This window comes from Anomaloglossus baeobatrachus, chromosome 4, assembly GCF_048569485.1.
Source record: "Anomaloglossus baeobatrachus isolate aAnoBae1 chromosome 4, aAnoBae1.hap1, whole genome shotgun sequence".
In the NCBI taxonomy this organism is placed as follows: Eukaryota; Metazoa; Chordata; class Amphibia; order Anura; family Aromobatidae; genus Anomaloglossus; species Anomaloglossus baeobatrachus.
Window position 1 is genome coordinate 364,825,148 of NC_134356.1, and position 27,851 is coordinate 364,852,998.

The following is a 27,851-nucleotide window of genomic DNA, read 5'->3' on the forward strand; positions in this document are numbered from 1 at the left end:
CTTAGAAAAGCTCAGAAGAAGGTAGCTGAAAAACACAATCTCTCCAGTTAGACCATCATGGTGAACTTACTGATGGACTCCAAGTTAACTAATTCTACAGTTGGTAATACATATGGTGCAACATTTTGAATGAAACTCAATCACAACATTTTTTTGTCAAAATTACATGCATTTGATATAGAAAAACTTTTTCTTGAAGATGGACCAAGTATGCCAGAACAATCCAAATATTGGATAGCAGAAAGAAGAAAATGTGCTGTGCATCATCCTTAGTGATGGGTAAACCTGAACTATAAAGTTCGGAGTCCATAACGGACACTTAGTGTCCGTGCATGGACCCTGAGCACGGACTTCTCAGGTAAATCCATGTTATTGTTTGGGTTCCGCCACACATAAAAATAAAAAAAAAGACAAAAGGAAGCAAAATGGGGATTAAAGCAGGACAATTGTACTTAACGAGTTTCCACGTTGCTCTCACACTGCTTCCAAATCCGCTCATTAAATCTCATAAATATTCACTGCTTCCCCGCCCACCCTCAGTGGCAGCGTCTCTGATTGTTTGCAGTCACACTGCCGTTGTGGCGGTGTCTGTGATTGGTTGCCCTCACATTAGCTGTCTGGGACCCTGAAGTGCAGTGTAAAAATAAATAATTGGGAAAAATGGCATAGGGTCCCCCGTATTTTGATACCCAGCGCAGATAAAGCAGACAGCTGGAGGCTACATACCCCAGCTGTGTGTGTTATCTTGGCTGTGTATCAAAATACGAGGGACCCCATGCCACTTTTTTTTACTTATTTAAATAAATAATTTAAAAAAACGGCATGAATTTCCACCCAATTTTGATACCTAGCCAAAATATAGCAGACAGCTGGGGGCTGGTATTCTCAGACTGGAAAGGCCAAGGGTTATTGGGCACTCACTAGTCTAAAAATAGCAGCCCACAGCCACCCCTGAATTGGCACATCCATTAGATGGGTCAAGCCTAGCACTTATCCGGCTCATCCCGATTGCCCTGGTGCGGTGGCAATTGGGGTAATATAAGGGGTTAATGACAGCTGTGATTTATCAAAAAATATCAGCTGCCATCAAGCCTGAGGTTGGTCAGGGGTAGGGGTCTATGAGACCCCCCATTACTAATCGTGTAAGTAAAGTGAAATAAACACAAAACACAGAGAAAAATACTTTATTTTAAAAAAATAACAAAAAACTCCCTCTTTCTCCAATTTATTAACCCGCAAAACACTCCTGCATATCGGACGTAATCCACTCCACAACAATTCCGGCACTGCTACATCCTGAGGTCGCAGTGGGTAGTCACATTAGAAAACGCGACCGAGTACTGCGGCATTAGGGACACACGTTACCCTAGTTGTGACCTCATGTAAACTCACCTGAAATGAACTCATTGAACTCAAATCCTGTAATCTGTCATTAAATTCAATGGTGCTGGTTTACCAGATTATTGACTTCAATGGTGTCGAATTACCTGATTAACTGGCACCATTGAAGTCAATAATCCAGTAATATGGCAGCATTTAACTCAATGGTGGAAAAAAGCACAAAAATCGTGTCAAAAACGCATCAGATTTTTGGTGAGTTTTTCCGCCTGGAGATTAGTTCACCTGAGGTGAGTTCACCTAAGGTTACAGCTGGAGTACCGTGGGAACCAACAACTGTGACCTCAGGTGAACTCACTAACATCACCGCTCACAGTTGTGGCTCCGTCAATGTGTCCATGACGCCGCAGTGATCGGTCACGTTTTCTAATGTGACTGTGCATTGCCACCGCTCCAGGGCAATCAAGATGAGCTGGGTAAATCACCAGGATCTAATGGATGCACCAATTCTGGTGTGACTATGGGGTGCTATTTTTGGGCTGGGGGCAGCCCAATAATCATGGGCGCCCCTAGTCTCAGAATACCATCGCCCAGCTGTCTGCTTAATCTTGGATAAATATCAACATTTGGAGGGACCGCAAGCCATTTTTAAAAAATTATTTATTTAAATAACTTAAAAAATCTGCATGGGTTCCCTTGTGTTTTGATGCATTGCCAAGATAACAGACACAGATAAGGGCTGCAGTCTCCAGCTGTCTGCTTTATCTACGCTGGGTATTAAAAAATATGGTGGACCCCATGCCATTTTATCCCATTATTTAGTTTTACACTCCACTTCCGGGACCCAGACAGCTAGCGTGAGGGCAACCAATCACGAACGCCGGAATGCTGTCAGTCTGATTGCAATCAATTACTCAAGCTGGAACAGAGGTTGGGGGGGAAGCAGTAATTAGTCACGAGATTTAATGAGCAGATGCTCGGTAAGTATAATTTTCCTTCTTTAATCCCCATTTTGCTTCCTTCTGCAGCCCTCTAGCAATTAATAACATTCTATAGCACTTAAGTTGGAGTCCCTTAGACTTATATAGGGTTCCGTGTCTGGGGTTAAGATCACATCAAGTCTGGTCCCGAACTGGGTTTTTTTTTTTTGTTTGTTTTTATAAGTCCGGATGGACCCGCCGAACCCGAACATCTGCAGATTTGCCTATCTCTAATCATCTATTATCAATAATGAAGATGAATGTGTCTTTTTGACAAACAAAAGCTTGTGGGAGTTTACATGATAACTAAAACTCTATGAAGTATTAATGAATATCTATAATTTCTCTGTACATTCTGTTTACACAAAGTCCCACAGTGCGTGTATGCTGATTTATGGGACAAAAGTACAATTAAATCTACCTGCTTCAATGTACAAATATGTGGGTTTATCAAAAGTTGTAATTATATATTATACTTATTTCTGCAATATGGTCATCAGTTTTTACCTATTTACTGATTATTTTTAATGTTTTAGCTCATCATTAAAATAGAACATGATATCCACTAATAGGTAAAACTAAATATAAACCAAGGCAAACTAAGTACCGTAATCAATATAACCACACATATAAAAGGGAACTTGTCAGCAGGATTTACAACTATAAGTGAATAACAGCCATGCATCTACAGTGGGCACGGAAAGTATTCAGACTCCTTTACATTTTTCACTCTTTATTTCATTGCAGCTATTTTGTAAATTCAAAAAAAGTTCATTTTTTTTTCTCACTAATTTACACTCTGCAGCCCATCGTAACAAAAATGTAGAATTTTATGCAAATTTATTCAACAAGAAAATGAAATATCACATGGTCATAAGTATTCAGACCCTTTGCTCAGACACTCAAAGTTAAGTCTCATGCCGTCCATTTCCTTGTGATCCTCCTTGAGATGGTTCTACTCCTTCATTGGAGTCCAGCTGTGTTTAATTAAACTGATATGATTTGATTTGGAAAGGCACACACCTGTCTATATAAGACCTCACAGTTCACAGTGCATGTCAGACCAAATGAGAATCATGAGGTCAAAGGAGCTGCCCGAGGAGCTCAGAGACAGAATTGTGGCAAGATACAGATCTGGCCAAGGTTACAAAAGAATTTCTGCAGTACTCAAGGCTCCTAAGAGCACAGCGGCTTCCATAATCCTTAAATGGAAGAGGTTTGGGACCACCAGAACTCTTCCTAGAACTGGCCATCCAGCCAAACTGAGCAATTGTGGGAGAAGAGCCTTGGTGAGAGAGGTAAAGAAGAACCCCAAGATCACTGCGGCTGAGCTCCAGAGATGCAGTAGGGAGATACGAGAAAGTTTCACAAAGTCAACTATCACTACAGCCCTCCACCAGTCGAGCCGTTATGGCAGAGTGGCCCGATGGAAGCCTCTCCTCAGTGTAAAACTTATGAAAGACTGCATAGAATTTACAAAAAAACACAAAAAGGACTCCCAAACTATGAGAAATAAGATTCTCTGGTCTGATGAGACAAAGACAGATTTTTTTGGTGACAATTCTAAGCGTTATGTGTTGAGAAAACCAGGCACTGCTCATCACCTGCTCAATACAATCCCAACAGTGAAACATGGTGGTGGCAGCATCATGCTTTGGGGTGTTTTTCAGCTGCAGGGACATGACGACTGGTTGCAATTGAAGGAAAGATGAATGCGGCCAAGTACAGAGATATCGTTGAAGAAAACCTCTTCCAGAGTGCTCTGGACCTCACACTCGGCCAAAGGCTCACCCTCTAGCAATACAATGACCCTAAGCACACAGCTAAAATAACAAAAGAGAGGCTGCACAACAACTCTGTTACCATTCTTGACTGGCCTAGCCAGAGCCCTGACCTAAACCCAATTGAGCATCTCTGGAGACCTGAAAATAGCTGTTCACCATTGTTCACCATCCAACCTGATGGAACTGGAGAGGATCTAAAAGGAAGAATGGCAGAGGATCCCCAAAACCAGGTGTGAAAAACTTGTTGCATCATTCCCAAGAAGACTCATGGCTGTACTAGCTCAAAAAGGTGATTCTACTCAATACTGAGCAAAGAGCCTGAATACTTATGACCATGTAATATTTTAGTTTTTCTTTTTAATAAATTTGCAAAAATTTCTACATTTCTGGGGGTTTTTTCTCTGTTAAGATGGGGTGCAGAGTGTACATTAATGAGAAAAAAAAATGAACTTTTTTGAATTTACCAAATGGCTGCAATGAAACAAAGAGTGAAAAAGTTAAAGGGGTCTGAATACTTTCCGTACCCACTGTATGTCTTTTAACATAGAGTCTTTCTTATCATTCCCAATGAAAAAAAAGTCCCTTGCATTTTTGCAAAATTCACTTTTTGCTATCATAGCGCTACAAATTAGAATTACCTGGACTATTAGGCTAGGTGTGCACGTTGCGTAATTACATGCAGTTACGCTGCGCTTTGTAGCGCAGCGTAACTGCATGCGTCCTGCGTCCCCTGCATAAGCTTTGGAGATTGTGCAGGGGCCGTGCGCACGTGGCGTCTTAGAGCGCAGCGCTTCGGCTGCTGCCCGAAGCGCGCGTTCTAAGAAGTGACATGTCACTTCTTCCGTGCGCTTTTCCGGCAGCCCCTGCTCTGTCTATGGCAGGAGCTCCAGGCAGAGCGCATGGAATCGGCTTTTTTTTTTCACTACGGACATTTTCTGCAGCGATTTGAAGCGCAGGAATTTCTGCAGTGACTGTACTGTACGCAACGTGCGCACATAGTCTTACAAGACGTGTGTGCCCATAGCTTTACAGTCTAGCCAATCATGCCGATATTACGTTCACAAAGCCCTCTCCACCTCGTTTATAAGTCACAAATCCTGCGCATGGGCCCTTGGGCCCTGTGCGCACAATGCGTTTTTGATGCAGTTTTGCGGCAGAATTGCTGCAGAATTGGTGCAGTTTTTGCTTATAAGCTTCATGCAGTCCTTCCTCAGCAAAGTCTATGAGAAATCCAAAATGCTGTTAGCACGTTGCATCTTTTTTCCTTACAGGTTTTGCTGCAGAATTTCTGCAGCAAAAAGAGGTAGCATGTCACTTCTTTTCTGTGTTTTTCCCTGTGTTTTGCCATTGGCAATGTTAAAAAAAACGCAGGGACAAAACCACAGGCAAAAATGCGGTGAATCCGCACCAAAAACAACATGTAAAAGCGGTAAAACAGCATGCGTTTTTAGTGCGTTTTTTCCACAGGTAGGTGCGTTTTTCTGCCAGAAGTTGCGTTTTTCGCTGGAGAAACAAATCCGCAATGTGCGCACATAGCCTTACTTTGGACGTTTGGCACAGCGATTCCCTGCAAGCTCGGTGCAGGTATGCGGCCTGCGATAGGAAAGGAAGGAGGTGGACAGGGCCTTGCTAAAACATCAATCATACCTCTGTGGATGGGATATTGGCAGAATGTGCTAGACTAATCCTGGACAAAGTGAGGCTTGTGGGACCCATCCAGTCTTTTGGCTATTCTTGTTCGAACCACAGACAGCCAAAGCGCTGGAAACAGTGACGTACTGCACCACGTGGCCACCCTTCCCATCCTATCCTATGATATTGGTGAACTACATTGTGAAACAGGGAGCTGTCGGTTCCCTTTTCCACTAATCAGCCTTTGTGACTGAGTCTCAGTACAGCAGGCACGATGCCATCACTACAATGAGCCTGTTGCTCGAAATCTCAGTCTACATGCTACACAGACCACAACAGTGTATTGTGGAACGGGACTATGTGAGTAGTTGATTTTTTTTTTGGTCAGTCGGTAGTTGAGGGAAACTGCGGGGCCATCATACAGTGTTGGGGACTGTGGGGACATCAAGCACTGTGTAGGTAGCTATGGGAGCGTCATAGACTGTGTAGAGAGCTGTGCGGTCCATGATACTGTGTGTGGGGGCTGTGCAATCCATGAGACTGTGTATGGAGGCTTTGCGGTCCATGATTTTGTCTGTGGCGGGCTGTGCGGTCTCTGATACTGTGTGTGGGGGGCTGTGTGGTCCATGATACTGTGTGTGGGCCTGTGCAGTCCATGTTACTGTGTGTGGGGGACTGTGCGGTCCATGATACTGTGTGTGGAGGCTGTGTCGTCCATGATACTGTGTGTCGGGGCTGTGCGGTCCATGATATTGTATGTGTGGGGGTTGCGGGCTTCATCATATTGAGGCAAGGGGCTGTGGAGTCCGTCACACGGTGTGTGTCGTCCATCACACTGTGTGTGAGTGGCTGTGTGGGCCTCATAATATGTGGAGGGAGCTGTTGATCAAAGTTTAAGGGCTGAATAAGGGAAGCAGAAGCACTTACTGCTTTGTATTAATGTTCTAAATGTCAATTATATGTTTTTTATTGGCTCCAACAGGTAAGAGTACATGTCACAAGAAGTCCTATGGTAACATGTATTAGCAGTCGCAGTTAGTCAACATTCTGCTCAGTATTAACTGATACAAATTAATGAAAATTAATAATAAAATAACAGTATTAATAATAAGTAGAATTAAAATTGGCTTGTTGTTCTGGAGGACCTCCACAACAGGCTTTCATGCGGTCCCTTGGAAACATTAATTGCACTCCCCTGTGCTGGATTTCAAAATCATGGGAGCACATTTCTTGGATTAGTCCAGATAATTATAATGTGTGATGCCAATGTAGGGAGCTTTAGATAGATAATGGTGACAATAGCAAACCGTATTAAAGGAAAGATGTAGCCCTGTAATTAGCATCTAAGAGTTAATTGCAAGGTTCATGTGCACTCTACCAAGCAAAGTTAAACCGCAATATATGGTACTATCACTGAATAAACCAGTAGGGGGCCACAAAGTTACAGTAGTCTTTCTTGTTCTTTTTTTCTGCTGATCTTTGGAGGCTTTAGTTCTCAATATATTGTCAAAAGCATTTCTAAAATAATCATAAAATCACAATGAATAGGCCCTGTCACACACAGAGATAAATCTTTGGCAGATCTGTGGTTGCAGTGAAATTATGGACATATTGTTCCATTTGTGCACAGCCACAAACCTGGCACTGATTGTCCACAATTTCACTGCAACCACAGATCTGGCAAATATTTATCTCTGTGTTTCACAGGGCCTTAAGACTTTTAAATACTTAATTTGCTTTTTATTGCATGAAATAAGAAGCTCTCCTACTCTGCTCTCACTACCTATATTAATTGACTTGTTTGAACTTGTTACCTATATAAAAGACTCCTGTCCACACAATCAATCACACTTCAACCTTTCCACCATGGCCAAGACCAAAGAACTGTCTAAGGACACTAGGGACAAAATTGTAGCCCCGCATAAGGCTGGGATAGGCTACAGGACAATAGGCAAGCAGCTTGGTGAGAAGGCAACAACTGTTGGTGCAAGTATTAGAAAATTGAAGAAAGACAAGATGAGTGTCAATCTTACTCAGTCTGGGACTTCATGCAAGGTTTTGGCTAATGGGGTAGGGATAATTTTGAGAAAGGTCAGAAAACAGCCAAGAATTACACGGGAAGATCTAGTCAAAGACCTGAAGAGAACTAGGACCACATTCTCAAAGATTACTGTTGGTAACACAGTATGCCATCATGGATTAAAATCCTGACGGGCACGCCGCACAGTCCCCCTGCTCTCGCAAGCACATATCCAATCCGATTTGAAGTTTGCCAATGACCATCTGGATGATCCAGAGGAGGCAAGGGAGAAGGTCATGTGGTCAGATGAGACTAATAGAACTTTTTGGTATCAACTTCACTTGCCTTGTTTGGAGGAAGAAGAAGGATGAGTACAACCCCATGAACACCGTCCTATTCGTGAAGCATGGGTGTGGAAACGTCATACTTTGGGGGTTCTTTTCTGCAAAAGGGACTGGACGAATGCACTGTATAGAAGGGAGGATGGATGGGGTGAATGTCACGCTGTACAAAGGGCTGGTAAGATGTAGTACATCGTATACACCACTAGGTGGCAGCACAGTAGTGAAGGATAGTCAAAGTAACACTGTAAGAGAAAGTAGGCTGAAGTACAGCAGAGTAACTTCAGCAGGAAGTTCACAGGCGAAGCACCAGGGGGCAATAGAGTAGTCAAGCAGTTAGGGTCAAGCCGGAAAGTCAAGTCACTGCCAAGGGAGGATCGAGATTGGGTCAGAAAACAGAACCGAGGTCGAATGCCGGGAGATCAGGTATGCAGAGGGAAACACAAAGGACACAGGGAACAGAAGACAAGACCGGAGAGTGAGGAGAGAGACATAAAGACAGGAAGGAGGATGAACCAGGATGGGTAAACAACTGACAGGAGCGGGAAGTCAGGGACTGGGACATACGGACATACAGGGGAGGGTACAGGTCAGGGCCCGGTAACAAGGAGTCAGATCAAACAGGAACTCTCACCAGAGCCAGTCACAGGCTGCAGAGCAAAACTATAACCAGCACTGGAATGCGGGTGCAGGAACCAGATACAGAGTCTCCTGAAACCAGAACGAGGCTGATGGGAGTTAAACCCTGACATGACCAGGCCGGGTCTGGGAAACTCTGGAGCAAGGAATACCGGTCCTGGATCATGACAGTCATGTATTGCAAGATTTTGGCCAACAATCTCCTTGCCTCAGTAAAAGCATTAAAGATATACACAGCCAGGGCAACTAAGGAGTGGCTCCATAAGAAGGTCCTGGAGTGGCCTAACCAGTCTCCACACCTGAACCCAATGTGAAAATATTTGGTGGGAACAGAAACTCAATATTGCCCAGCAACAGCCCCGAAACTTGAAAGATCTGGAGAAGATCTGTATGGAGGAGTGGGCCAAAGTCCCTGCTGCAGTGTGTGCAAACCTGGCCAAGAGCTAAAGGAAACATGTGACCTCTGTCATTGCAAACAAAGGTTTCGGTATCAAATGTTAAATTCTGCTTTTCTATTGTATCAAATTCTTATTTTATGTAATAAAATGAAAATTAATTATTTCAAAATCATACAATGTGATTTTCTGGATTTTTTTTAAATTAATTTTATTTATTTTATTATCTGTCACAGTAGAAATGTACCTACGTTAAGAATTACAGATCTCTCCATTCTTTGTAGGTGGGAAAACTTGCAAAATTAGCAGTGTATCAAATACTTATTTTCCACACGGTATATGGTAAGGTAAATATAGTCTCAAGCAACAAAGCCAGTGAAATAAAACAGCTGAAAAACACCAGAAGGACTGAATAAACCAAATGAAGGGACTTGTGCAACTAAAATGAATTTCAATAATTTAATGTTGTTTATTAATACAAATAGCAAAAAAACCCCAAACATTAAAAAGTATATAAAAAACAGAGACAGGCGTAGATACATGGGGGAGACACTAGTGGGCGACAAAAACAGCAGGAGAATAGATACAGGAAATAAACAGATGGTAATGTATGGTAATTATAAAAACACACATGGGCAAAGTAAAAATCGCAATAAATACAATACTAAATGCAGGTGTAACATAATAAATGAATGAACAGTGAAGGGATTAATGTGTGGCGCCAATCCAGCAGGAGTCCACACATGGGTATGCACTGATTTTACACCCCCTCATGAGTCATTGCTTTTGCAGCTTAATTCTTGTACTGTTCATTCATTTATTCTGTTGCAAGTGCATTTAGTATTGTATTTACTGCAACTTTTACATTGCCCATGTGTGGTTTTATAATTACGATACATTACCATCTGTTTATTTCCAGTATCTATTCTCCTGCTGGCTTTGTTGCCCCCTAGAGAACCCCCATCTATCCTATGCCTGTCTCTGTTTTTTACATTCTATTAATAAACAACATTAAATTATTTAAATTCATTTTGGCTGCACATGTCCCTTTTTTAGGTTTATTCAACCATGTGTACAGCTACAGTGGCACAAACTAAATCATACATATAGGGGAACCACAGCAGATGATGGCAGTGTTATTCAAAATCATTGAACAAAGATTAACACTGGTATTACCACCATACGGTGACCATATAGTGGTAGATACCAGTCCTGTGGAACATATACATTATTAGAATACCGTATAGATGGTGGTTTACAGCTGACGTTCTTTCTGATGGGAGTCGTTCACTTTTCTCATCTTTTTCATCTGGCCAGACCAATATCACAACTTCTCCAGCTCCAACTCATCTGCAGACATTATGACACATTTGACATCTCATGTTTCCAGCCCTGTCCACATCTATTCTCAGCCTGCACAAACTCCTCATCCTGCTGATACCCCAATGGTGAGCCGCTACTGTCATATGTGTCCCTATAACTGATCCTCTTAGAACTCCACATACAGTGCCTTGCAAAAGTACTCAGAACCCTTGAATTTTTCAACCTTTTCTCATATTTCAGGCTTCAAACATAAAGATAAATATTATAATGTTATGGTGAAAAATCAACAAGTGGACACAATTGTGAAGTTGAACGAAATGTATTGCTTATTTTAAACTTTTTAAAAAATAAGTAACTGAAAAGTGGGTCGTGCAATATTATTCGTCCCCTTTACTTTCAGTGCAGCAAACTCACTCCAGAAGTTCATTGAGGATCTCTGAATGATCCAATGTTGTCCTAAATGACTGATGATGATAAATATAATACACCTGTGTGTAATCAAGTCTCCGTATAAATGCACCTCCTCTGTGATAGTCTCAGTGTTCCGTTTAAAGCGCTGATAGCATCATGAAGACCAAGGAACACAACAGGCAGGTCCGTGATACTGTTGTGCAGAAGTTTAAAGCCGGATTTGGTTACAAAAAGATTTCCAAAACTTTAAACATCCCAAGGAGCACTTTGCAAGCGATCATATTGAAATGGAAGGAGTATCATACCACTGCAAATCTACCAAGACCCGGCTGTCCATCCAAACTTTCATCTCAAACAAGAAGACTGATCAGAGATGCAGCCAAGAGGCCCATGATCACTCTGGATGAACTGCAGAGATCTACAGCTGAGGTGGGAGAGTCTGTCCATAGGACAACAATCAGTTGTACACTGCACAAATCTTTCCTTTATGGAAGAGTGGCAAGAAGAAAGCCATTTCTCAAAGATATCCATAAAAAGTGTTGTTTAAAGTTTGCCACAAGCCACCTGAGAGACACACCAAACATATGGAAGAAGGTGCTCTGGTCAGACGAAACCAAAATCGAACTATTTGGGCACAATGTCAAACGATATGTTTGGCGTAAAAGCAACACAGCTCATCACCCTGGACACACCATCCCCACTGTCAAACATGGTGGTGGCAGCATCATGGTTTGGGCCTGCTTTTCTTCAGCAGGGACAGGGAAGATGGTTAAAATTGATGGGAAGATGGAGGCCAAATACAGGACCATTCTTGAAGAAAACCTGTTGGAGTCTGCAAAAGACCTGAGACTGGGACGGAGATTTGTCTTCCAACAAGACAATGATGCCAAACATAAAGCAAAATCTACAATGGAATAGTTCACAAATAAACATATCCAGGTGTTAGAATGGCCAAGTCAAAGTCCAGACCTGAATCCAATCGAGAATCTGTGGAAAGAGCTGAAAACTGCTGTTCACAAACGCTCTCCATCCAGCCTCACTCAGCTCGAGCTATTTGCAAAGATAGAATGGTCAAGAATTTCAGTCTCTCGATGTGCAAAACTGATAGACACATACCCCAAGCAACTTTCAGCTGTAATCGCAGCAAAAGGTGGCGCTACAAAGTATTTATTTTTTTAAAAAGTTTAAAATAAACAATAAATTTCGTTCTACTTCACAATTGTGTCCCACTTGTTGTTGATTCTTCACCATAACATTAAAATTTTTATCTTTCTGTTTGAAGCCTGAAATGTGGAAAAAGGTGGTAAAATTCAAGGGGTCCGAATTCTTTCGCAAGGCACTGTAGTATCCAGCAGTGTGACTCTTACACAGTAAAATGTCTCCTTTGTGTCCTTTAGATGGTAATACTGCCCACAAGAAAATATTATTGCCCTGTGCAAGTGCCCTAGAAAACAGTGTCCACATTTTGCTCTCTAGAGAGTAATAATACCCCCAGCGTGCCCATTTCACAATACAGAGTGCCACTATAACAATAATGCATCTTAAGTGACAACTTAACATTTAATAATGTCTTCTGGGTGCCCCCATATATTCTTCCCCTCTAAATAGCATGATGCCCCTCACAGCTCCCACATACATACCATGTTAGATAAACAGCATGACTGGCTCCACAGTAGCCCTCCCTGCACTGTATGACGGCCCTCACACTCACTAATGGCCCTCAGTACTCCACCCACACTACATGGATGTCCCCAAGTATTTCTCCCACACTGTAGTATGGCCCCAGTATTCCCCCCACAGTGTAATATGGTCCCCACACTATGACATGACCCCCGAGTATTAACCTCACAGTGTACTAAGGCCCCCAGTATTCTCCCCACACTATAATATGACCCCAGTATTTCTCCCACACTGTAATATGACCCCAGTACTTCCCCCACACTGTAATATGGCCCCAGCATTTCCTCCACACTGTAATATGGCCTGCAGTGTTCGACCACACTGTAATAACGCCCCAGTATTTCCCCTATGCTATAATATGGCCCCCAGTTTTTCCTCCACACTAATATAACCCCTATTATTTCCCCCACACTGTAATATGGCCTCCAGTATTCCCTTCACACTGTGATATGGTAGCCAGTATCCCCCACGCCGTAATATGGCCCCCAGTATTTCCTCTATACTGTAATATATTCCCAAGCATTTCCACCACACTGTAATATGCCTCCCAGTATCCCCCATACTGTAATATGGCCCCCTTTATTTTCTCCAGAAGTAAATAACACAACAACATCTTATACTTACCAAATGATTTTGAGGTGTCTGCCGGCATGCAGGTCCAAGGCGTGTGCGTACCAATATGGTGATGTCATTGTGCCAGGGCATGCAGAATCCCATGAAATGCTACATTCCCGCCTTGTATGAGAGCGGTAATGCAGAGTAATGTCTCCCTATAGTACTGCAGAGTTTATCTGATGTGCACACCTATCGTTTAGGCCGGGACCACACGGGGATCTACTGCGATCCTCGCATGACACTCGGCTCATGCTGGCAGCACAGCAGGAGCCGAGTGTCATGCGAGTGTCACTGCGACTGAGGTCCGATCATGCGATTGGACCTCAGCTGCGGGGGGGCGGGCCAGTGTTGAGGAGGGGAGACCGACGCTGAGGAGGGGAGGGAGGGATTTATCTCCCTCTCTCCTCCGTAGCCAGCTATTGCCATTCTCGCCCTGCACTCGCGATACACCGGTGTAGAGCAAGTGCAGTGCGATTTTTCTCTCGCCCCATAGACTTGAATGAGGGTGAGAGAAACCAGGAACGCATTACAATCGCAACATGCTGCGATTGTTTTCTCAGTACGATTAGGGCTGAGAAAATAATCGCTTATGGATGCTAACACACAGGCTAATATTGGTCCGAGTGGAATGCGATGTTTTATCGCATCCCACTCGCTCCGATTTTCACACCGTGTGTCTTAGGCCTTATAGTAGAGGTAGATCTGGGTGGGTCTCAGAGGTCGGTTGCCCCTTCTGCCCCCCTGGAAGCTACGCTAATGATGCTAGCATATTCCGTAGCACTTTACAATTGAGCGGGGACATGTACAATAAAGACATTACAAAGTAACACATAACTCTACAGTTACAGGAGGAGTGAAGGCCCTGCTCACAAGCTTACAATCTACAAGGAAAATGGGGGACACAATAGGTAATAAATGCTTGTCAGGTATGGCCCAGCCATCATTTTAATAAATAGGTGCTGCATGAACCAGTCACAACCAGGATCTTTCTAAGTACCATTCAGTATAACAGAAATCCAAATACCTGTTTAGCACTGTTATTTCCGTATATTTCTAACTGGACAGAAACCATAACAGATGGACTAATTCTGAAGTCTTATTGCTAGAATAAAAAGATGTATAATGCAACACACATTGATCCAAATGAGGAGATGAAAGAAGCCTATGTCAATCTAAGCAGCAGTAAGAAGGATTATATTGTATCTGGATAAGCTGGTCAAACGGAATTGGTTCAATCTGTTAATGTGCAGTTTAGTTATTCTCACCAAGCCAAACCCAAGATGAAGGCACATATGGAAACATGTTTTGAAAAAACTGTTAAATGTTTAGTTAGTTATTTCCTATTTGTACAGTACATACTATTTACAAAGGTTTAAAGGGCTTTCCAGGCCACACTGCATCTTTCTAAAAGCTTCTTTGCACTGCCCTGTTGGAGTCCTGTACATTGCACAAACTGTGGGGGCTGCATGGCAGCCTTAAGCACCACTGCTAGTCTTACATCGACCTTATACTCTTAATTTATTCCAAAATATTCCAAAACTAAAATCTAAGATCAGAAAAAGAATATTGTTGTACAAAGTTTTATTTGTATAAAAGGTAACACATACTATTACCAAATGTCATCATATCATCATAAAGGATGTATGTCACCAGATTTTACAAGATAAACTACATACATTAAGAAAACAATCTCTTAGGCTTGAAAAGGATGAAGCCCTTACTTTAATAATCCATTTCAGAATGGACGTAAAGTATAACTTTCTAATATTAAAATAAGACGGACTCATAAATTGCCAATCTTAATATCAGGATTACATAGCCATTCTGACATGTTTTTTTTTAATATATGTAGACCAGCCTAATCAGATCTATTCATGAATGTATGAATGTTTATATATATATATATATATATATATATATATATATATATATAATCTCTCCACACCAAATGTTACATTTATCACCTATCCACAAATGTCCTCCCAACAATTGCACTTCTATTCTAGTGAATGGTGAGATTCTATGGTCTGAAAATCTAATATTTATTACCTAGTTTATGTATGTAATTAATTCTTCTGGTTTATCAGATGGTCTCGATAAAGATATATAAAATTTGATTTAAAAAAAACCAAAAACTTTAAAAAAAAGCCCAAAAGAACCGCTAGCCACATATCTTTAAATATTATTGCTTACTTAATTATAAGAACTTCCTAACTATTTTATTTTGCGTCTAGTGTTGTAAATCTAATATTACATTGCAATTTTGTGAATAATTTCCTGATATTCTGGGTAATCAGAAGCTAGCTTTAAAGAGGTTATCCACTACTTTTATATTGTTGGGTCTATCCTTAGGATAGATCATCAATGTTTGATCGTCCGTCACCCCCGCCGATCAATTGTTCTCGGTGTTAGCAGCGACAGCAGGCAGCCGAAAATGTTTCGAAGCTGCTCCATCTTCTGATAGCGGCCGCGCAGGCTTATCCGCCTCCTATTGATTCGAATGGGAGGCGGATGTGCACTACCCGGCAGCAACCGTCATCAGTTGACGGGGCAGCTCCAGAACTGAGCATTTCCAGCTGCCTGCTGCCACCGCCAGCACCGAGAACAGCTGATTGGTTGTGGTGCGGGGTGTTGGATCTCGGCTGATCAGACATTGATGAACTATCCTTAGGATAGGCCGTCAATGTAAAAGCAGTGGCCAACCCCTTTAAATGGTTATTCCACATAAAACAAGTCATCATCTATCCATAGGTAAGGAAGTAACTGCTATAAAGGTGGTGGTCCAACTGCTGGACGCCCATTGATCACCAAAATATGTGCACATGTGCAATGCTGCTGGTTTCTGAATCTGAGGGACTTATGGTGATAATACTGGGTTATCTCCAGTTATGAACTTGTTATAACTGGAATTCCCCTTTAAGGAATAGCACAATAGCATTATTGCAACTAACGATGAAAGAATAAATTCACGGGACTCTGTTCCATCACCCAGGACAGTAACCTGTGACCGCTGGACAGGAGGCCTGCATGTCTCCTTACGTCCTATCATTCCCGGCTGTTCTTTTGATTAATAGGGCTGGTGCGATGTTGTTTGGGCATCACACCGTAATGACAGCATCATGCCAGCCTGGCTAATGAAAAGAGGAGTCGAGGATATAAGGAGGTAAAAAGATTTGCAGGCTTTCACTCCAGTGGCCAAAGATTACTGACCTGGCCGATGGACTAGAGTCCTGCAAATCGATTGGCTCTTTATCTATCACAACTAAACAAAAATAACGCAATGAAAATTAGATAGTAAAAATAATACACACCTTTGTGGGATATAAAACATCTTTTCTGGTGGAGGCTTATACAGGACACCTTCATAAACTGGCCACAAACCCCCTAGAATTCTGAACAGGGAACTTTTACCACAACCATTGGGGCCAGTAATCAGGAGATGCATTCCTTCTTTTACCTAGAGAGATAAGTCAAATGCTTACTTGTCTCTGGAGCTAAGGAACGATTCTGTAGCTAATAGTAATGGAAAAAAAAATGCAAGTTAGATACATTTTTTTAAGTGATGTAGTATTGGACATGACAACTTCCATTTTGGACTGGATATTTTAACTACAGATTATTTGGTAATCAGAGTGGTCTCCACTGTATTTCATTCCCCACCAATAACAAAGGCGCACCGCCACTATAAAATACATTCTTAAATTGAAGAATAGTGTTAAAATTACTTATATCAGCTAAAATAAAAAGTCTTTTTTTTTAGATTTTACCAAACTGTAAAAACTTTAAAGCCAAGAACCAATGTGATATTTGACTCTTAAAATCCTGAAATGTCACACCATGCACTATTTGGGCAGCAATGCAAATTAAGTAGTAATTAGTGCATTGACAGAAACAGTTATCTAAATGAAAATTAACAAGAAAGATCTGTAATTTTGTTTCATTGCATGTGGTTACTATGTGATTATTACACCCACTGACTTTAGAAATCATCTTGTTCCAGACAATTGTTACTTGAACACTTGCCTGAGCGCTCCTATCTGAACTGGTATGCTAGCAATTGAGAGATATCTTTCATAACTGACAAAATTATTCACATATGTGATTGTATAAGATTTGGTCACTTTTAAATAACATCTGTCACCCTGTTTATGCTACTCCATCCAAAAGCAGAAACTCTGGTCACTGTTTCATCTGCTAGTGATATACCATTCTATGACTGCTGAACTTTGTATAACCTCGCCCATACCACTAATTGGCAGCTTTCTGTGTACACTGCGCATATGCAGAAAGCTTCTAATCATTGGTGGGGGCAGGGTTACTGTAACACCCTTACTAGCATCCCCACACTGTCCTGCCCCTCTCCCCCGACGGGAACACCGTCACTCTCACCTTACTGGCCGCTCAGTAGTGGCTGCCCCATCCCTAGTCCCTACAGCTGTCTCGCATGGTCTGCGCACCTTGTCTTAAAGGGCTAGTACTCCCTTACCCATCAGGTAACTAGGGCCCATTCCCCTTTAGGGAGGTGCTTGGGCAACGATGTCTATACGTTGCTAGTTTACAGGTCCCAAGTGCTGCTGTTACTGTGCTGTGTGCTGTATTGCTGATGCTTATCTGTGTTCCAGTGCATTACGTATCCGCTGCTGCTGCATCTGTCCATCCTGACTGCACCTACGATACTGGCTGCTGCTGCTACATCCATCCTTCCCGGCTGCATCTACGATACCAGCTGCTGCACCCATCCACCCCAGCTGCACCTACAATACCAGCCACAGCATCCATCCATCCCGGCTGCACCTACGATACCAGCCGCTGATGCCGATGCCGCATCCATCCATCCCGGCTGCACCTATGATACTGGCCGCTGCTGTATCTATTATCAGAGACTATCTGTGCCCATTCCTCTGGCGCCAGCTGCTGAGGTACCGAGATCCCCTGGCGCTGCCCTTGGCTGCTAGCTTCCAGCACTAGCCTATCTCCACCACCTGTGGCTTTAGCGAAGACTCGGTAGCCATACACGCATACTCCTCCAAATCACAGATCGGTGCCTTGGAACAATGAGTCCACTATCCTCTCACTCGACTCGTCGAAAACAAAGTTTCTCCAGGCCATGGATCCTGCTGGCTCCAGTGAGGTCATGCTTACTGGAGTGCAGCAAGAGATGGTTCGGCAGTGAGAACAAAAGGACTAGATCCTGACTCGTCTACAGTCACTGGATACCCATTATCAAGCCTTATCTTCACCTGTCGCGGTACCGATTGTGGTTCCCACTCTGGAAAAAATTCCAGCTCCAAGTCCTGGTCCCCGCCTGTCATCTGCTCCACGGTTTGATGACGATCCCCAACTATGCAGGAGTTTATAAATCAGTGCTGTGTGCACTTCAAACTTTTTCTACATCTGTTTGTCTTGGACTGGGCAAAAATGGCCTTCATGATGTCGCACCTGACTGGCAACACCCTCTCCTGGATCAACCCATTGTAGGAGAGGAATGATCCAATCATCCTAGACCTGCCAACCTTCCTGTAGATGTTCCACAAGGTGTTCAACGAGCTAGGTTGTGGCTCCTTGGCAGCATTCTGCTCCTTAGATTCCGCCAAGGTAGTCTACCGTAGGCCAATTAGCTGTCCTTTTTCCACACCTTGTCCTGTGAACTAGGCTGAAATAAGGAAGCACAGGTGGCTATATTCTGGGAAGGATTGACTGGAAGGATAAAGTTCTAGCTGGCTTGTCGAGATGGGCCATCTTCTCTGGTCGACCTAACATCATTGGTTATTGGCATAAACCTTCGGCTCCAAGATTGATCCAGAGAGGCGAACCAGGAGAAAAGGTCACAGTGCCTGGCTCCTTCATTCCAGAGACCCATCATGCCGTTACTTGTAGCCCCAACGACTCCTTCCAGCCCATAGAGGTGGATCGAGTACATCTGACTTCTACTGCAGAAATCCTACGCACCTGATCAGCTTTCGTCCTAAGAAGCTTGAAAACTGCTCTGCCTAGGGTCAGTAGGAGGGGCTACCCTAGGTGAGACCAAGACCTCTTCATCCCTATATATGACTGTGTCCGTAACCAGTGGCGAAACCCGATTCACCGAAACGGCCCTACTGGACTCTGGTTCCGCCGGAAATTTCATACAACAGGCCATGGTGGATTGGTATCGGATTCCCGTTCATCAGCTTCAATCTCCCATTGCCGTGTCATCCAAGGATGGAAAACCACTGTCCGTGGCTATCTGGTTCATCACTGAGCAAGTTGACCTTAGGGTAGGAATGCTGCATTCGGAAATAATCGTCTTCTACGTATTAGCAGGAATACTGCATCCTCTGTTACTGGGTCTACCGTGGCGGAAGGGTGAACCGGTTTTGGACTGGAGATCTGCAGACATGCTCAGGTGGGGTCACTACTATGACAAAAGCTGCCTCGTTTCCATGCAACCTGCTCGGTCGCCTGTGAGACCCTCTAATCTTCCAGGTCTGCCTACTGGGCCTAGTCGGACATCTTCGACAAATAGGAGGCAGAGACATTGCCACCGCGTAGGCCGTATAACTTCCCCATTGACCTCCCTCCTGGTTCCACTCCACCCCGCGGTCGAATTTACCCTCTGCCATAGGCTAAAAGGCACTTCCGGGGTAGTGCATACTGAACAAGGTGCAAATGCCCTAAGAGCACTTACAGGATGCCTGTGCGGCATGCGCATGCCCCAGGAGGCAGAAGCAGGTACAGGGAAAGGTGAGATTGCCAGCGTTCCCACTGGGAGAGGGGAGCAGGACAGTGCAGGGATTCCGGTAAGGGCTTACAGTTATACAGAGCTCATGAATATGGAGGATTACATAGCAGCAGGATTACTTTTCCTCTATTAATAATCTCCAGCTGATAAACTATTCTTTTTAATCAAAACTACAGCAAGCAGCCCAGTAAATGATACATCGCTTGATTTAACGTCTCTGACTACACTGTGCTGCTCTCATAGGTGGCAGATTCCCTCTCAAGTTTTTTTTCTTAATAAAATTTAATACTATACTATCATAATAAATCAACTTATCTATGAAGACTCAGAGCAATTACAGAAAAGAAAATATTGAGCAAACTTCACATTCACAATTACAAAAAGAAAACAATGAAGGTTTGCAGAATTTGTGAAGAGTGACTAGGCTTCCTGGAGAGGGGGAGTCATTTTACACTGAGTTAGGCCCTGCATGCAGTGTCTAGGGACTGAATCTATTTCTGCAGATCCTACTGTATTTCTTTGCTGTTGTATACATTTTAAATGACCTAGTGAATATGTTTATCTTACATTAATTTTCCAACTCCATAAAGCTTTTGGATTATAAATAAATAACTTTGTCAATACAGAGTTTGGTTTAACCCCTTCACGACCTGTCGATTTTGTGCTTTCCGGGTTTTTTTTGCCATTCTTCTTCCGAGAGCCGTAACTTTTTATTTTTCTGTCAATAAAGCCATGTAAGGACTTGTTTTTTACAGAATGAGTTGTATGTTTAAATTAAGCCATTAGTTTTACCATATAGTGTACTGGAAAATGACAAAACAAAAATCCAAATGCAGAAAAATTGCAAAAAAGTGCGATTGCACGATTGTTTTTGAGATATTTTATTCACTGTGTTCACTATATGGTAAAACTGATGTGCCGGTGTGCTCAGGTCGGTGCGAGTTTGTAGAAACCAAACATGTATAGGTTTACTTTTATTTAAGGGGGTCAAAAAAATCAGAAGTTTGTCCAAAAAAAGTGGAGTACGATTTGCGCTATTTTCGCGAACCGCAGCGTTCTTATTTTTCGGGATCTGGGGTTCAGTGACAGCTATTTTTAGCATCTTGAGCTGACGTTTTTAATGGTTTCATTTTTGCGCAGATGCTATGTTTTGATTGCCTGTTATTGCATTTTGCGTAAAATTTACTGCAATCAAAAAACTTAATTTTGGCGTTTGGAATTTTTTTGCTGCTACGTGGTTCACCAATCAAATTAATTGATTTTATATTTTGACAGATCGGGCATTTCTGAATGTGTGTATATTTTTTTAACCCTTTAATTTTCAATGGGGCGAAAGGGGGGTGATTTGAACTTAGATTTTTTTATTAACTTTTTTTTTTTATTTTACTAGTACCCCTAGGGAACTATAAGGATCAGCAGTCTGATCGCTCTTGAATATCTGCTGATTACAGCTACACTGCTGTGAACACCAGATATGCTCATCTCCTGTCTCACAAAGCTCTCGGCCGCATGAAACAGGAAGTGAGTCATGTGAGCTACAGGAGTCATCACATAACCCTGTGCTACCATGACAACCATTGGATCCATGTGATCACGTCACGTGATTTCCGGTGTCGGGCGGTGAGTAAACTTTAACCGCGACCATGATTATAATGGCACTGTCACATTTTGACAACACCATCTAAGGGGTTTAGAGGTACGGGCAGATCTCGGATCTGGTCGTACTTGCTAGGCACACATGTCAGCTGTACAAATCAGCTGACATGTGTGCGGATCCCTCCCGGCTGCCCCCCGATGTGATTAACACTATGACCACTGGGATGTAATTTTACTGCCTGCGGTCGTTAAAAGGGGTTAATAAATCTAGTAAATTAAGTGATAATAGCCACCCAAACAAATGAAGCTCTGATTGAATCATGGCATGTCATCAATTTTTAGGATGTATCTGTGCACTATACTCATTCGCTTGGTTTATTCAACTTTACGAAAGTTATTAATAAATGTAGAAATTGACTTTAATATAACAAAACCTTCCAAGGTTTAAAATTTATGTTCACCTATTGTACATAAACGTATCTTCAGACATGTCAACATGTCACAAGGTAGTATTTATCGGGACCACACTGATCTCTAGAAGAAAAGGTCTGGTGCTGAAATGTCTCTAATAGAAGTCTGAAGATACACATTAGCTGCTCAAAATCAAGCAGCTGATTGATGTTATTATACATACAGTGCTGGCCAAAAGTATTGGCACCCCTGCAATTCTGTGAGATAATACTCAGTTTCTTCTTGAAAATGATTGCAATCACAAATTCTTTGGTATTATCTTCATTTAATTTGTCTTCAATGAAAAAAAAAACAAATTTGTCATAAAGCCAAATTGGATATAATTCCACACCAAACATAAAAAAGGGGGTGGACAAAAGTATTGGCACTGTTTGAAAAATCATGTGATGCTTCTCGAATTTGTGTAATTAACAGCACCTGTAACTTACCTGTGGCACCTAACAGGTGTTGGCAATAACTAAATTACATTTGCAGCCAGTTGACATGGATTAAAGTAAGAGCCTGTATGGTAGGATACCCAGGAAGACCCAACTTCTTACCCCGAGACATAAAAAAGCCAGGCTGGAGTTTGCCAAAACTTACCTGAGAAAGCTTAAAACATTTTGGAAGAATGTTCTCTGGTCAAATGAGACAAAAGTAGAGCTTTTTGGGAAAAGCCATCAACAGGGTTTACAGGAAAAAAAAAAAACATTCAAAGAAAAGAACACGGTCCCTACAGTCAAACATGGCGGAGGTTCCCTGATGTTTTGGGGTTGCTTTGCTGCCTCTGGCACTGGACTGCTTGACCGTGTGCATGGCAATATGAAGTCTAAAGACTACCAACAAATTTTGCAGCATAATGTAGGGCCCAGTATGAGAAAGCTGGGTCTTCCTCAGAGGTCATGGGTCTTCCAGCAGGACAATGACCCAAAACACACTTCAAAAAGCACTAGAAAATGGTTTGATAGAAAGCACTGGAGACTACTAAAGTGGCCAGCAATGAGTCCAGACCTGAATCCCATAGAACACCTGTGGAGAGATCTAAAAATGGCAGTTTGGAGAAGGCACCCTTCAAATCTCAGGGAGCTGGAGCAGTTTGCCAAAGAAGAATGGTCTAAAATTCCAGCTGAGCATTGTGAGAAACTCATTGATGGTTACCGGAAGCGGTTGTTCGCAGTTATTTTGGCTAAAGGTTGTGCAACCAAGTATTAGGCTAAGGGTGCCAATACTTTTGTCTGGCCCATTTTTGGAGTTTTGTGTGAAATGATCAATGATTTGATTTTTGTTTCATTCTCTTTTGTGTTTTTTCATTGCAAGCAAAATAAATGAAGATAATAATACCAAAGAATTTGTGATTGCAATCAGTTTTAAGAAGAAACCGAGTATTATCTGACAGAATTGCAGGGGTGCCAATACTTTTGGCCAACACTGTACAATGCAATCTGGGTAACTTTACTTACTTGTATATTTAGCTTAGAAACCACAATATCTCCATTTGGGGTAATGATTGGGACATTTTCACATATGATTCCATGATCTACATCTATTACTTTGCCTGTAACAAAACAAATTAGAAAAAAAATATTAAAACATTTTTTTGTATTTTACATGGGCCAACAGTTTATCACTATAGTAAGTCACATAGTCTGTTCTTCTCTGGTGTGAAAAAATGTGGTCATGTCATCTACCAAACAAGTGTAGAGTGGCGATGGGCAGTAGTAGGGGGCAAGAAAAATACTCACTTGGTTGACTACATTCATACGCCAGTTTAGGTCTATCTGGTACCTTGACAATTAAGAGATCAGGCAAACGGTCTTCAGTGGTCCGTGGTCGCACTCTGTGTCTCTGTTCACACTTGAGATTCACGCTTGAGATTCACGCTATCTTGCCTTCTGTCTTCTCTACTTTTTTGCTACAAACCACCAACTGTATGCAACCTTTATGACTGACCTACTACATGTCCTTCACTTTCGCTCGTTAGACTAAGCTCATTCCTTCTAGAATGAACTGTTATCTTCCCAGCCACTTGACCCCTGGAAACATTGGCTAGTCCCAACACTTAGGGGTACTTTGCACGTTGCGACATCGCTACTGCGATGTCGTCGGGGTCAAATCGAAAGTGACGCACATCCGGCACCAGTAACGAAGTTGCAACGTGTAAAGCCTAGGTGCACCGATAAACGATCGCAAAAGCGTCGTAAATCGGTGATCTGTGTATTGTCGGTCATTTTCATAATTTCGCTGCAGCGACAGGTACGATGTTGCTCCTCATTCCTGCGGCAGCACACATTGCTGTGTATAAAGCCACGGGAGCGAGGAACTTCTCCTTACCTGCCTCCGTCGGCTATGCGGAATTCACATAACACGATATTTACAAAAGACACCAGTAGTTATTCACATTACAATACATGAAATGATTGGTGTCTTCAGGGATAGGAACGCCCATGGAATGTCCCATTCAGAGCCGCTGACTGAGCCAGACACCTGGAACAGCGGCACAGAATTGTCTGCGGACTTGCTGAAGGTGAGTACAGCATAGTTTATTTCTCTATAATAAATTCCAACTAGGGACAGTTCTTTATTGAAGGGGAACAACTCCTTTAAGAAATCTCTGACATAGTCATATTGCAGCAGAATGTATCCCTGACCCACTAAGAATCAGCCCAGACTGGCAGGACATTTAGTCAGCATTGGTAATATCAACATGTTATTTTAAGAAATATAGGCAATAGTTTAGTGGTTTAAGGGCCCTTGATCTGCTCTACTGAGAAAAATACATACTGGTTTACAAATCACGTATTATGAAAAGTAGCATTTCCAAATATTTCAATTAGGTTAAAGAGTAAAAAGAAAAACCTGTTGCTAGTTGATAGCAAAGCACATTGCTTCAATGGTGTCTTCTTACAGTACGTGTCATGACTATGTGTTCAGTGGGTCATGGTCCATCAATGTAAATCAGAGAAACATTCTCAGGATCAGTGAGGGCGCAGCTATTGGATCTGCACCAAATACACTTTTATTGTACGTGTAGTTTGTGCCATAAATAGTGTTTCATCTGAAACTTTAAAAAGTCCTGGCATCTTTAAAAAGTACAAATACCTTTAATTTCCAAGGGTCCATCTATGTGAAGTCCAGTCTTTTTTATTTGGTTCTGTGTTTCTTGGATTGATGATTTTTTATAAATTCCTCTTTTAACTTCATTAAAGACAGTAAACATATTATATACTCTGGCAGTATAACCTGCGAGTTCTGTAACCTATGAAATAAAAGAAATACTGTGTTGTTCTCTATAAACATATATGAACATACAGTATATTTAATTAATAGTGATAGGTTGGCTGAGTTTCCTGCTACGAGTGGGCACCTTTGTCAAAGCAATTCTATCATACCCAAAGCTTTGCACCAGAGGCTTGGGGATTTGTACATTTGCCAGCACAGTCTCCTGCTAGCGGACTTAAACGTCTGGTGTGACATGAGGGTGCCAGAAACATTGGAGGTGCCCTTTAGGATGTGGATACAAAGTAAACAGAACTTTCAAACAGGTCTATATTTAAAATTCTGTAACAAAAAAATGAACAATACTGTACAGTGCCTTGCAAAAGTATTCAGCTCCCTTGAATTTTTCAACATTTTCCCACATTTCAGGCTTCAAACATAAAGATACAAATTTTAATGTTATGGTGAAGAATCTTGAAACGAAAGTTGAACAAAATTTATTGCTTATTTTAAACTTATAACTGAAATATTATTCGTCCCCTTTACTTGCAGTGCAGCAAACTCACTCCAGAAGTTCATTGAGGATCTCTGAATGATCCAATGTTGTCCCAAATGACTGATGATGATAAATATAAGCCACCTGTGTGTAATCTAGTCTCCGTATAAATGCACCTGCTCTGTGATAGTCTCAGTGCTCTGTTTAAAGCACAGAGAGCATCATGAAGACCAAGGAACACAACAGGCAGGTCTGTGATACTGTTGTGGAGAAGTTTAACCTCATAACGACGGCCGTACGACTTAAAGCGGCGGCAAAACAGGGTACTTATTCTGTTCCGCCGCTTTAAAGCGGCGGCCCGAAAAAACCCTGTAGCGCCCCCCCAGCGACCGAAAATCTCGGGGGTTTCAGCTATCGGGGGTAGCTGAGACCCCCCAGATTATGAATCGGCGTGTTTTTTCTGGACCCCGTTAATGCGATCGCCGGTATACACCGTATACCGGCGACAACATTAAAAAAAAATAAATGGCTGGTAAAATTGATTTATTTCTCATCTGACGTGATCAAACATGTCAGATGAGAAATAAATGTGAGCCCTTAGTGCCCCCAAGGCCCCCGGTACCGGAGAAATCCATCCAACCCCCCCCCCCTCCGGAAAATCCAAGATGGCGCCGACGCGCGCTGAAAACTCCCGCCGCCGCCGGCTCTGCATTCAAACATTTCAGATCGGAGGGAAATGTCCTCCCCCTGACCTCTCCTCCGGTACACCGGAGCTCTTTGGTCCCTGGAGCCCCCTCCGGTTCTTCAGAGCCCCCCTCCGGAGCGTGCAAGATGGCGCCGACGCGCGCTGAAAACTGCTGCCGCCAGCTCTGCATTCATTTCCCTCCGATCTGAAATGATCAACATTTCAGATCGGAGGGAAATGTCCTCCCCCTGACCTCTCCTCCGGTACACCGGAGCTCTCTGGGCCCCCGGAGCCCCCTCCGGGGGACCAGAGAGAGGGATCTGGAGAACCGGAGTTCTCACCACCGTTCCCAGTCTCTCTCCCACCCGATCTGGGATCCCCCGTTCCCCCAATCCCCTCCCCTGTACCTCAATAAAAAAAATCACAGGTCCCCCGGTCCCCCCTTCTTCTCTTCTCCGGGAAAATGGCGGGCGCATGCGCAGTGTGCTTGGCATAATCTGCCTCCTGCACCCGGCAACCCAAAAAAAAAATTCTGATTGGCTGTTTAGATTTGAATACTGTGATAGATCCTATCACAGTAGTCAAAATGCCAATATTTGATAAATATGGCAGCATTTAGGTCTGCCTTTCTCCTCTCTCCCTTGTAGTTGATCTGGGAGAGAAGAGAGAGAGACTACGTGCTGCCATATAGAGAGAAAAAGTTATAAATTCACAAAGATCATCATAATCAATTTCCAATTTTTCTGCTCACCCCCTGTGATCATCCCCTCCTCCATCATTCCGTCATCCATCGCTGCGTCATTCCCCTAAATATTTTTTTTTATAATCTTTATAAAAAAATTTAGGGTTTATATATATAAAAAAAAAAAATACTAGTGTTAGGTTTAGGTTTATTTTTTGTTAGCCAGGGATAAAAACAAAAACCATGGCCCGCAGAATGTTTACGGCAGAGCAAGCGTACTCGCTGCTTGCCTCCGGCAGTTCTGGGTCAGAGACCGAATCGGCCTCAGAAAGAGATTTTTCGGATAGCGGTGACGATTCGGCTTCCTCCACGGGGTCCCACACCTCGCCAGTCGCCACTGCTGAAGCGTCAGGGGCAGGACCTAGTTCTCCAGTCCCCCATGCTCTCTGGTACCCCGACCCGTCCTTTACCCCACAAATTCCCCCTTTCATAGGAGACCCTGGCATAAAAATAAATGTCACCAATTTTGCCCCACTGGATTTTTTCCAAATTTTTGTTAACCAACAAGTACTTGAGCTTATCACCCACCACACCAACTTGTACGCCCGCCAATATATTGCCCAAAAGCCAACATCTGTCCATTCCCGATCCTGGATCCCCACAAGTGTCCCGGAAATCAAAACATTTTTAGGCATTACCCTCAACATGGGAATAGTGAAAAAACCCAGTATCCGCTCCTACTGGGCAACCAAATCTGTCCACACCACCCCTGTATTTGCAGCCATAATGCCCAGAACCCGATATGAGACCCTATTGAGATTCCTCCATTTTAGTGATAATTCCCAAG

General features: G+C 42.7%; 1 protein-coding gene across 1 annotated transcript in view; it reads right to left on the reverse strand.

Annotated features, from left to right (window-relative positions):
• ABCD2 (ATP binding cassette subfamily D member 2) overlaps positions 1 to 27,851 on the reverse strand; it is a 121,381-nt gene that overhangs the window by 57,383 nt on the left and 36,147 nt on the right. Inside the window, exons 4-6 of the mRNA XM_075345136.1 lie at positions 25,025 to 25,181; positions 23,386 to 23,480; positions 16,470 to 16,615 (exon numbers count right to left, since the gene is read on the reverse strand). Of these exons, the coding sequence (XP_075201251.1) occupies positions 16,470 to 16,615; positions 23,386 to 23,480; positions 25,025 to 25,181 (398 nt within the window). The remainder of the gene's footprint in view (positions 1 to 16,469; positions 16,616 to 23,385; positions 23,481 to 25,024; positions 25,182 to 27,851) is intronic.